Raw genomic sequence first — 10,700 nt, 5'->3', positions numbered from 1 at the left:
TAAAACTAAATTTTAGTTGAGATAATAATAAATTTTCTAAAAGTTATACATGAAACTCCAAAAATTTGTAAAATTATTGTAGTAGATAATACAATTATTACAAGACAAATGGCATCTCTGTCATGGACTAGTTGAAAATTTTCTTTTTATTAAAATTTTCAAATCTTTGTACTGAATCATTTGCAAATGGAAATAGAAAACAAAAATCTTGAAATGGAAAAAATTAAACAAAATGAAAAAACTCTTATGAAAGTTGAAACTTCCAACTGCCTAATAAATCAACTAAGATAATAGCTTGATGATAGTGGGGGAAGAGTTGAGAAAGATTTTGTCATGGATATTTGATTTGGAGGTGGAAAGGTTACAAAGAAAAAAAATGAAAAAAAAAACAAGAGAAGAAGCAAAGACAAAGAACCAATTAAAAGGATAAGTAAAGCAAAAGCCAAAAGGTGTTGTCTGGTGTCTGTGTCTTAGTGCTAGGGTTTCCTTTTGTTTAATTAGATTTTAGTCTTTAACTTAAGATATAGCATTGTACATAAAAAAAGCTTGTATCATGTGTGTAGTCTAGTGGTAACAAGCTTTTGTTGTGACTGTGGAGACTTGGGTTCAAATCCCAAGAGCTCCATTCATATTGTTTGCTTTGAATTTTGAGTGAATATTTGAAAAAATTTAAAAATCGTTGGTTTACGGTTCGAACGGTTTTTAACGGTTCATACGATTCACCCAATTTTCAACGGTTTTTCATTACTTATGGCTTTAGCACTAGACCGGACCGGTGACATGTCCGGTTCGTGATCCAATTGGTCGAACTGGCCGGTCCGATCCGGTTCTGAAAACGTTGGCTTGAACCGTAAAGTTTGATGTACATTGATGATTTTGTCTCACTTTTCTTTTCTTTTTTTTTTTGAGGAAATATTTTGTTACGTGAAAATTGAAAGGGGAAAAATCCAAGTCCTTTTTACACTGACATCACATTTAGTCCTAAATTCGACTGACAGCAGTTGTGGGGTTACAGACTTTCTTGTTTTCAGTTTAGGGTTTCGATTTTCAGTCTCAATCTTGGAGGATACTTGATGACGTTTGATGCAATCTAAAATGTTGCTTTAGGCTATCCTATCAGCTGCAAAAATAGCTATGAATTCTCTGTATCAGTAGGTATTTCTTTCTTGATTCTCCTTATTTTTGTTTCCTTTTCTTTATTTTTCTTCTAATGAAATTCTTATTCGAATTGTTTAGTGGAATGAAGCCATAAGGCTGAGTTATTTAGAGTTCTTCTGAATTGTAATCGTTTGTTTATTGCATTTTAGTGGGTTTTGATTAGTTGTATTGAAAATTGAGAAATGAGTACCAGAAATACGCATCCTTTACGAAACATGGTTTAGTTTGTACATATTTGATTTAGTAGGTTTTCTTGCGACTAGCTTATCTGGGTTCTTGGGTTCTTTGCAATTTTGACAAATGGAAAAGTGGTTTTTTCTGTCAAAAAAGATACTACTTTTGTGCTTCCCGTGGGAAAATTGTGATTTTCAGGGAAGTTATCTTTTCCATTTTTTTGATATATATATTTTTTTTGGGTTTCAGATTTTGGTAGGAGGTTTTTTCAGACTGTTTAAGATGGGGGAGTTTGGGAAGCGTCCATGGAAGGATGATGGTGATAGTAAGAACCAGAAAAGGAGGACTGAAAGAGACCAGAAGGGTAACGATGAGTTGATTGTATATAGGATTTTATGTCCAGATAATGTTATAGGAAGTGTAATTGGAAAGAGTGGGAAAGTGATAAATTCCATTAGACAAGAGACAAGGGCGAAGGTTAAGGTTGTGGATCCTTTTCCTGGGGCTAATGATAGAGTTATAACAATTTATTGCTATGTTAAGGAGAAAGAAGATGTGGAGATTGATGATGAATTCAATGAAAAGCAACCTCTCTGTGCTGCTCAGGATGCACTTCTCAAGGTTCACTTTGCAATTGCAAATGCTATCGCATCAGTTGGCGAGTCTGACAATAAGAAGCGGAAAGATAAGGAGGAATGCCAAATTCTTGTTCCGTCAAGCCAATCTGCGAACATTATTGGGAAATCTGGAAGCACAATCAAGAAGCTCAGAAGCAAGACAAAGACAAATATTAAGATTACAGCAAAGGATACTAGTGATCCAACTCATTCTTGTGCTTTGGATTTTGACAACTTTATTCTGGTTAGTTCCTTTTTATGTTTGAAATTTAGTATTTATTATGATTAGGTAAATTTACTTTTCCAAAAAATAAAGGATGATTGCAAGATCAGAGAGATGCTTTCCAAGAAAAATCCTGTTGTTGCATATGAGTTTTATGGTGTCATGGTTGGTTGTGAAGTGGCAATTATAATGGCAAGTAATTTTAGTTTGCAATTTTTTTTTAACAGATATCATGTTTAGCTCCAAACTTGTCAATATTAAATGACCGATGTTTCATTAAAAAGTATCTTTCCATTGCTAACGTGTGCTTTTGTGATATCTGTTGCTCATGTTGCAAATAGATATCTGGAGAACCAGAGGCAGTGAAGAAAGCACTTTTTGCAATTTCAGCAATCATGTATAAGTTTAGTCCCAAGGAAGATATACCTCTTGATACTACCATACCAGAAGCTCCACCAAGTATCATTATCCCTTCAAATGTTCCTATCTACCCTGCTGCTGGACTGTACCCTAGTGTAGATCCTATTGTGCCACACAGAGCTGTTCCTTCTGTTTTAGATCCTGGACACGTACCTGAGTTTCCAGGTTATACTGAAACTGGGAGTACATTTCCTGTCTATTCATCTGCTCTTCCTGTAGTTTCTGGTTATGGGAGTGATGTTAAATCTGAGGAATTGACTACAAGGGTGCTCTGCCCATCTAGTAAGATTGGCCGTGTTATTGGTAAAGGAGGAAGTTCCATTAAAAGTGTAAGGCAGGCTAGTGGTGCTCGTATTGAGGTAGAAGATGCCAAGGCCAATCGTGATGACTGTCTCATCACTGTCATCTCAACAGAGGTATGCTTTCATTTTTAACTGTCAAATGCTGTTGACACATTTTACTTTTTCATTTTTAACTGTCAAATGCTGTTGACACATTTAACTTTTTAATACCTTTCCTCAGGCAGTAGTGTTCATTTTGCGAGCAACTTGGATGTGGAACCATTTTATGCTTGGGTGCAAGGGATAATATATGTCCATGCCTGTCTTCTTATAGTGCTTCCTATGTATGTAAAAAGATGAGTCAGTGCTTTGACATTTGACATTGACACAATCTTTAGAGCACATTAAGAAATGGAGAGTCCAGCTATTACAGTTTTTATAGTAACAGTTTGTAGAGCACAATCTTTATAGTAACAGTTTTTATTCTTACCCTCAACATCTTGAGTCCAGCTATTACACTCAAACTCAAGTCCTTGTCTTTTACCAAAAAATCTCTTCATCTTCATTTACAACTATATCATCTCATCGAGTATCCCATCTCATCTATTTCTTTTCATCTTCCTCTTGTAGCCACGTCTGCTATGGTCAACACACCCAATTCTGTTTTACCATATCTGACACATATCCCACACCCTTGTCCGTGCCATATTGTGTTGACATGGGTGTGGCAGGGGTAAATGGAGAGTCCATGTAACATAGACGGATAATATTTTCTTCCTCCAATACTGAGTTCTTTGACATCTTTCAAAATTTTCAACTCAAAATCTGTGGCCATGGAGTACGATCATCATAGTTTCTTGTTGCCATAATTTGTATTAAAAATTATTGATAATCCAGAGGATTGTGGTTGTTGGATATGCCATGTTAGTTGAGTTTATATGTCTTATTTCTACTTATCTCCTGTGTTGGACAATGAGTTATAGAATTGACGTGTTCGAGGAAAGGATTTGGTGGAAAATGGATAGGAGGTGCATTCGTGGTAGAGGAGGAATTGGTTTCGAGTGGTCTGAAAAACTGAAGTGATTGTATATTTTTCTTTTGATAAGTGATGCCTTTGCCCATTTAATCAATCCAAACATGTGTCAAGGCAATAACAAATTTGCTTAATCCTGGATATGTTGTGGCTGAGAATGAGATGCCAATCTACATTACTATTCCGGCCAAACCCCACATGCCCAAAATGTTATAATGAACAACCTTGTCTTAGTCCTTTATTGTGTCACTTGAATGCCATATGCAACTATCATGGCCCTGTTCATCATGGTGTGATGCTACTTCTTGCCTCTGATCAATTTCAGAGGCTTGACTGCTAGTGGCAATTGTGGTATTTGGTGACACTATCTGGAAGGCACAAGTGGAGGGATTCTCCTCCTTACTGGGTTGAATGAAGAGAGAGAGAGAGTGTGTGTGTGTGTTTGTGTGACACGAAGTTGAATAGGCGTCCTCATACAAATAGTTTTAAGGTCAACTTATGGAGAATTAGTTTCTGTAATCGCTTAATGTGATGTATTTTGTCCCTCATCAATTCTCCTTTTTGTACTTCTGGTTTTTTTGGCAGTCATCAGATGATCAGAAATCCATTGCAGTTGAGGCTGTATTGTTGTTGCAAGCCAAGATTAATGATGAGGAAGATGACACTGTGACCATGCGTCTTCTTGTTCCCTCTAAGGTTATTGGGTGTATTATTGGAAAAGGTGGTTCGATTATAAATGAAATTAGGAAAAGAACTAAAGCAGATGTACGTATCTCCAAAGATGAGATGCCAAAATGTGCCGATGCTGATGATGAACTCGTTGAGGTCCAAGCCCATTAGCCTGAATAATGTTTTTGAATTTCAATTATGGCTTTCTAAACTTCACTTCTCTAAATTGCTAACATTTATCTTCTGTCTTCAGGTGGTTGGCGAAGTTAGTAGTGTAAGGGATGCACTGATTCAGATAGTTTTGAGGCTTCGTGACGATGTCTTGAAGGGCAACGAAGGAGTTCGTCATCCTTCTGGTGGTTTTGATTCTGTTTACTCTGGTGCTGCTGGCCTTCCAGTACCCTCAATGTTGCCCAATGTTCCTTCAGTTGCTCCTTTAACTTATGATCAGAGAGCTGAAACTGGGGCTGGGGTTGGCATGCTCTCATCAAGTAGCCTCTATGGTTATGGTTCATTTCCGGTAAGCCTCTAGGTTGACTTGAGTACTTACTATTCCACCGAAATCAGCAATAGCATATAAGGAATTTTTTAGTCTATTCTTTATAAATATCATTTTTTTTGGGTCTACATTGGACAATTATTCATTTTTTTGGGTCTACATTGGACAATTATACTCTTTTGTTGTTATGAGCACTGAAACATGCATACTTTGACATTTGATTCCTTGTTTCAACAAAAATTTACTTCTTGTTGTGTTGTCGTATTTCCTCATATCTTTATCCTATGAAAATCTTTTCTAATTTTGCATGGCTGGATACATTTCAGGTTCTCTTTTTTGGACCAACGTGAGAAGTATTTTACCTGCAATATCAATTTATATGCAACCTTCGAGTTGCTCATTCTTATAATTCTTAGTAGTCAGCTGATGTGGTGTAATCAGATTAGGTGGATTGGCTTGGATTACTTACTGTTATGTGGCTAGGAGCCTGAGAACTTTGTGATGTTTGGAGCTCTTGTAACCTAACTTGGTAGTATATGCAGAATGGTTTTGGGCCCACAGGGAACATCGCTAATATTTATCCAGTGATTTTCATTTGTATGATTATAAAACATTTTCTAAGATAAAGAAGGGCCTCTTCCTTGAAAGCTTGGTCTCCCAAAAGGTATGTTTGAGCATGTTTTAAAGCCTTGTTTTGCGTAGTCCATTATGGAGCCTCAAAAGAAAATAATGCATTCCTATGGTGATTTTTGTGAATCATTTTATTTTTCTTTTTTTTTTTGGGAATTTGAAGAAGCCATAAGATAGAGTACTCGTGGGGAAATGCTGGTAGGATAATCTTTTTCTTAGGCAACTTTGCCCTAAGCTTCTAATTGGCGTTTTGTATCACTTGGCTTGCCTTTAATGGTATTTGACTGCAGCAATTACAGGTAATCTTATAGCAAAAGTCCTTTTCTTTTTGAGGATTAGTAGCTATTTAGGCTATGTGAAGATTATGGATAGAGATAAGATAGTATCTCCTCCATCTGTGCTGCCCGTGGACTGCAAAGATACTCTGTTATTATTACCCCAAATTAACAAGGAAACAAAGTACTGAGAGGCATACTAAGGCCAAATTTAGAACTCGGGCATATGGACTAAGAGGCAGAGGACTGCTTCTAGTAAATTATTCCTGTAAGATTTTTGTATCTCATCGGTGAATGTCAGGCTTTTTTTTTGAAATCTCATTAGCTTTTCGTATCAAATTGGTTTTGATGAGGAGATATGTGGATTTTCCTTTAATCTTGATATTTTTTATGATTTCACATGGGAGGTTTTAACATCACTTGTAATTGGTGATTTGGGCACCTGTAAAAATAGTTGTTTGGACTCCCATTCATTTACCCTGAAAATGGGGATATGCATGATGATTGGTTTTTAAGTGGAGAATGATGACTAGGAAATATATGGAAAATGGCAGTTGCTTTAAAAAAAATTAATGTGTAGTCAACCTATTCGATGCTTTAGATTCGCTCTGTATTTGTTTTATGCATTGTTTGTGTTTATGTATTATTAGGCTCTTATTTGTTTGAATTTTTGGACAAAAAAAATGCTTGGAAAAGGTTCTTTTAACACCCAAAAATATACCCTTTCCAATAAAGTACTACAGTGATACTTTTCCAAAATTCTCTAATGATAAAAGAACAATTTAAAATAGCCTTAGTTTCAAAATTTGGCTGCTTCTTGCTGTTGTTAAGATGGTCTTCTTATTGATCGTACCATATTGACAGATTGGAGACAATAGTTATGGTTCTTTGCCTACATATTCATCAAAGGTTTATGGAGGGTAAGTAGTGCATGTAAAGAAGTTAATTTACTAAACTTAGTTATCTAGGTTTTGCCGCATTTTCTTGGTTGTATATTCTTAAATGAAGCTCCTCTAAGCAGGTTGCCTCAGTCCTCTGCTTTGGAGATGGTTGTTCCTGCACATGCAGTTGGCAAAGTCATGGGGAAAGGGGGAATGAATCTCGAGAATATTCGTAAGGTTGATCCTCCATTACAGTTTTTTTACTTAAAGTTGTCCTATCACTTAAATTTATGCAAGGGATATATTACATAGATTACGTATACAATAAAAGGATTCTTGACCTATAAAAAGGACCATTACCTCTCTGCTTTATAGAGGTAATTGTATGGTCAACCGTTCTCTTGCCCCACTATGTTGGAAAAACTGCATGTTGGGATTTTCTCATATAACTTTTACTAGTGTGATGCCTTATGTTTTATTATTTCTTTGAGGAACATTCATGTCCTTATCTTCTATTTCTTGTTTGACATTTAGATTTGAGGGTTCAATTGTCCAGTGTGTAATTCATGGCTATTCACTTTGTTATTTACAGTAGCATATTGTTCAGCTTGCCAACCTCTGCTACATAAGCAAGTGTTCCCTCTCTTCTTCCTTTTTCTTTTTTTTTTCCAAGTTGAACCTTGAGCTTGTTCTTTTCAACGTTTGACAGTCTATTCTCCTCTGCAGAGAGTTTCATATTCTGCAAAAGGTGTACACCTAGCCAGATGACTTGGGTTTTTATTTGATAGCTCTTGTTTCAGAACTCCCGAATTTATGCTTTGGAGTGATGCTATATAGTTCATGCATTCACTGTTCAGTGGTTAAGAGTGTTTTCCAATGGTTGCTTTTGATGAAGTGATTCTCAAATTAAGAGACTTTAAATTAGAGCTTAATCATAACCATTATTGAGCCAATTAAGAGTGATTTTCCAAGCAGTGGCTTTTAATTAATCCATTTTTAATAAAAAGCTTCAATTTTCAATTTCTGCCTCATAAAAAAGGTGTTTCTGAGATAAAGTAATTAACCTTAGGGGTGCTAATAAATCTTTTGCCAAGTAAAAGTACTTTTTCAGAATTACTCCTGAAAAATAGTAGAATAACTGGAAATTCTTTATTGATTTCTAAGCATGGGTCTCCTTTTATTCAGCTCATGGTTAATCTGAAGTTTTACATGCAATCATTCTATTTCAGATATCTGGAGCAACTATAGAGATCCCGGAATCGAAATTCTCTAGGGGCGATCGCGTGGCTGTAATATCTGGTACATCGGAACAAAAGCGTGCAGCTGAAAACTTGATTCAGGCATTTATAATGGCCACATAAGTTATATCAAGGCATGTTGGCTTTCTGATGGGATTAAGACTGAGACGTTTCTTATGAACTCTCCCTTTCTAGTTTCATTTAGGTTCTCTTCTCTGAGATCCTTCATCTCTGTGACCTTCTCCAGGACTTGCATTCTGTCGATGAAAGCATCTATATAGATGATGCTGGTCGATAAAAGCATCTAGATAGATGATGCTGGAAGGTTATCCTCATTTTCTGTTCTCTGGGCATTTAGGGCGTAGCTGTGGTACCATATAGAATCTACTCAATCTGCGGTTTCCTTAGAGCTTAATCGGATGTTTTCTTTCCTTTCATACTGCTTTAGTAGTTCTTAGCCTTGTTTACTGCCGATTCGATCTTATTCTGTCATTGCTTTGCTCTGACAATTTAGTACTTGTGTCAGATTATGATGTCCATAATCATCCAACTCATAGAACATGGAATGTTCTGTTTTTTCTTTTTCCTCCTCCTCCTATCAGCTTCTTTAGAATGATCTTCATTTTTGGTGAGTGGTTAATGTAGTTGGTCATTATCTGTTCCTAATGCTTCTACCACATGATAGCTACTGACTACAGAAAACAGGCAATGACAAATGTTCCAGTTCTCATATTTTTTGATAATCTTGCTTGACCTGGGTATGAAGTACTCAGGACAAAGTCCAATATTCGATTTGGCCTTTCTGTGACTTTTTGAAATCACACTGGATATTCTCATTGATCGACTGCATGAATATAAAGCGGAAAAGCTAATCTGATGATTCTATGAGAATAAATACATCCCTTAGAAGCTTGAACGTAATCTGGGTTCATCCTTTAGCCTTCTTGAAACAGAATGCAAGCACCACTTATCATGTTCTTTATTCCTTCTGCTCAATTGCTCCTCATTTGGTTGTCTTTCTCGACTTATTATTCTTTGACAAGCAGCCTCATGAAATTCTTAAGTTCCCCTTGAGGGACTTTTTTTTACTCAACTTAGTATTTACTCTACTTGGAGTAATCTTGATGATTTGTATATCATTTCATAGCAATATAGCCTCTGATCATGTTAATCAGTTGCTCGAGCTACTATCTTTTTTACTTCTTCCCCTTCTTAATGGGTTACGAGTACTTCTATAATCTTTTGATAACTCAACAAATTTTCCTTTTGGTTTTGAGTCTAGTAAATCCACCCCACAGTCTTACCTACTCTCATGGAATCCTCATATCCCGAAGTGTTAAATACCTATACAAGTGGAAGCATCCTTAGGCTTATTTGGTTAGCCTGATAATGGGACTACAGTGGATGGATTACAAGTTTACAAGTTTACTGTATTGTCTGATTACCTTTCTGCATGGAATTATAAGCTTGAGTTAAAAGCCTAATCCCATGTATCTGGGATGTAATATTCCCTCAGGGAAGGGTAGTTTCAGTTATCCTGGGATTAGTAGTAGCTGTATTGAAGAAAATTGACTCGTTCATGCCCAAAACTCATTTTATTTTTAATTTTTTTAATGACTGAACCGTAGGTTGTTGTAGCCATTACCTGGTGAAAACCAAATGCAGGATTAATGCTTTAGAAAGCAGAAGGAATCTTTAGACTTTTTTTTGTACTAAGACTAAGGCCGCAGGTGTTATTATCAATGCCCCAAATAGCTAGTCTTTAGAAGGAAAGAATGGATTTCTATTCCCACTTATTCAATTTGCCAGCTGAATGAGCCATCATAATATCAGAAGGTATCAGGCCAATAGTGTTAAAGAAACTCTGTGCATTTTCTGAAATTAAACTAATTAAAAGTATGCTATTCCTATGGAATATTTAGGGACAAGAAACAGTTGATATCATTCATAACATCTCATAACATTTCACCCTAGTTCATCCATGCTTCCATGAACTTTCTTGATGTTACAACCTTTATGACAGATCATTTGTGTCATGATCTGAGTTATGGCTTTGTCTTCACTGACAAACTTCCTTCAGTGTTTGCTGTACCTATCATCATCACAATGTATTTGTATCTCTAGGTGGTTGAGAATCTGTCTTTTCAGCCACTGAAAAATGTTTCGGTCATCAATATTTCAATTTCCACTTTCATGTGTGTTTTTGTCATCAATATTTCAATTTCCACTTCAATGTGCCTCCATGTATTTGGCAGGTAATTACTGTACACAAGTGTAATATGTAGTAATCATTAAAATGATCCATTAAATTTGCAGGCGTTTGATATTCCTTTCCATTTGCATTTTGGCGACTGGATTAGGAATTCCAAGTGTTAATGTGCTGTTCTTGTTGATGCTACAGTCGCTTCCTGGCTGATCCCACATTATTAAAGCAAGCCGCTCTTATTGTTGCTTACAATCCTTATATGTTGGTTGAGTTTTAGGTCTTACTGTTGCTTACAATCCCTGTATGTTGGTCGATTTTTAGGTCTTATAATGAGGTTTTGAAGCTACTTCATGGATATCATCACACAAATAACATATTTTTAACCCCAGCAAACTT

General features: G+C 36.1%; 1 protein-coding gene across 6 annotated transcripts; it reads left to right on the top strand.

Moving 5' to 3' along the window:
- The first annotated feature begins 885 nt into the window (after positions 1-885).
- On the top strand, positions 886-8,764 carry LOC113722448 (KH domain-containing protein At4g18375-like). 6 transcript variants are annotated; one of them, XM_072065388.1, is made up of 9 exons: positions 886-1,155; positions 1,582-2,193; positions 2,514-3,008; positions 4,492-4,731; positions 4,829-5,095; positions 6,844-6,899; positions 7,001-7,097; positions 8,090-8,232; positions 8,346-8,764. In XM_072065388.1, exons 2-8 carry the CDS (start codon positions 1,615-1,617, stop codon positions 8,219-8,221), a joined length of 1,866 nt encoding a protein of 621 aa, XP_071921489.1. In that variant the 5' UTR covers positions 886-1,155; positions 1,582-1,614; the 3' UTR covers positions 8,222-8,232; positions 8,346-8,764. The 6 variants fall into 6 exon arrangements, 5 of the variants coding, with proteins under 5 accessions (XP_071921489.1, XP_071921488.1, XP_071921487.1 ...); XR_011821254.1 differs by lacking the exon at positions 6,844-6,899; XM_072065387.1 differs by having other exon boundaries at positions 886-1,151; positions 8,090-8,764.
- Positions 8,765-10,700: the final 1,936 nt, after the last annotated feature.

Source organism: Coffea arabica, chromosome 9e, assembly GCF_036785885.1.
Source record: "Coffea arabica cultivar ET-39 chromosome 9e, Coffea Arabica ET-39 HiFi, whole genome shotgun sequence".
Taxonomy (NCBI): domain Eukaryota; kingdom Viridiplantae; phylum Streptophyta; class Magnoliopsida; order Gentianales; family Rubiaceae; genus Coffea; species Coffea arabica.
Note: the sequence above shows the minus strand (reverse complement) of the source record. Positions and strands in the feature narration are given on the sequence as shown.

Coding starts and splice junctions, on each gene's coding strand:
- LOC113722448 (XM_072065387.1), top strand. CDS start 1,615: ATGGGGGAGTTTGGGAAGCGTCCATGGAAGGATGATGGTGATAGTAAG. Junction 3,009..4,491: donor TCACTGTCATCTCAACAGAG/GTATGCTTTCAT, acceptor TTTTTTTGGCAG/TCATCAGATGATCAGAAATC. Junction 6,900..7,000: donor TCATCAAAGGTTTATGGAGG/GTAAGTAGTGCA, acceptor TCCTCTAAGCAG/GTTGCCTCAGTCCTCTGCTT.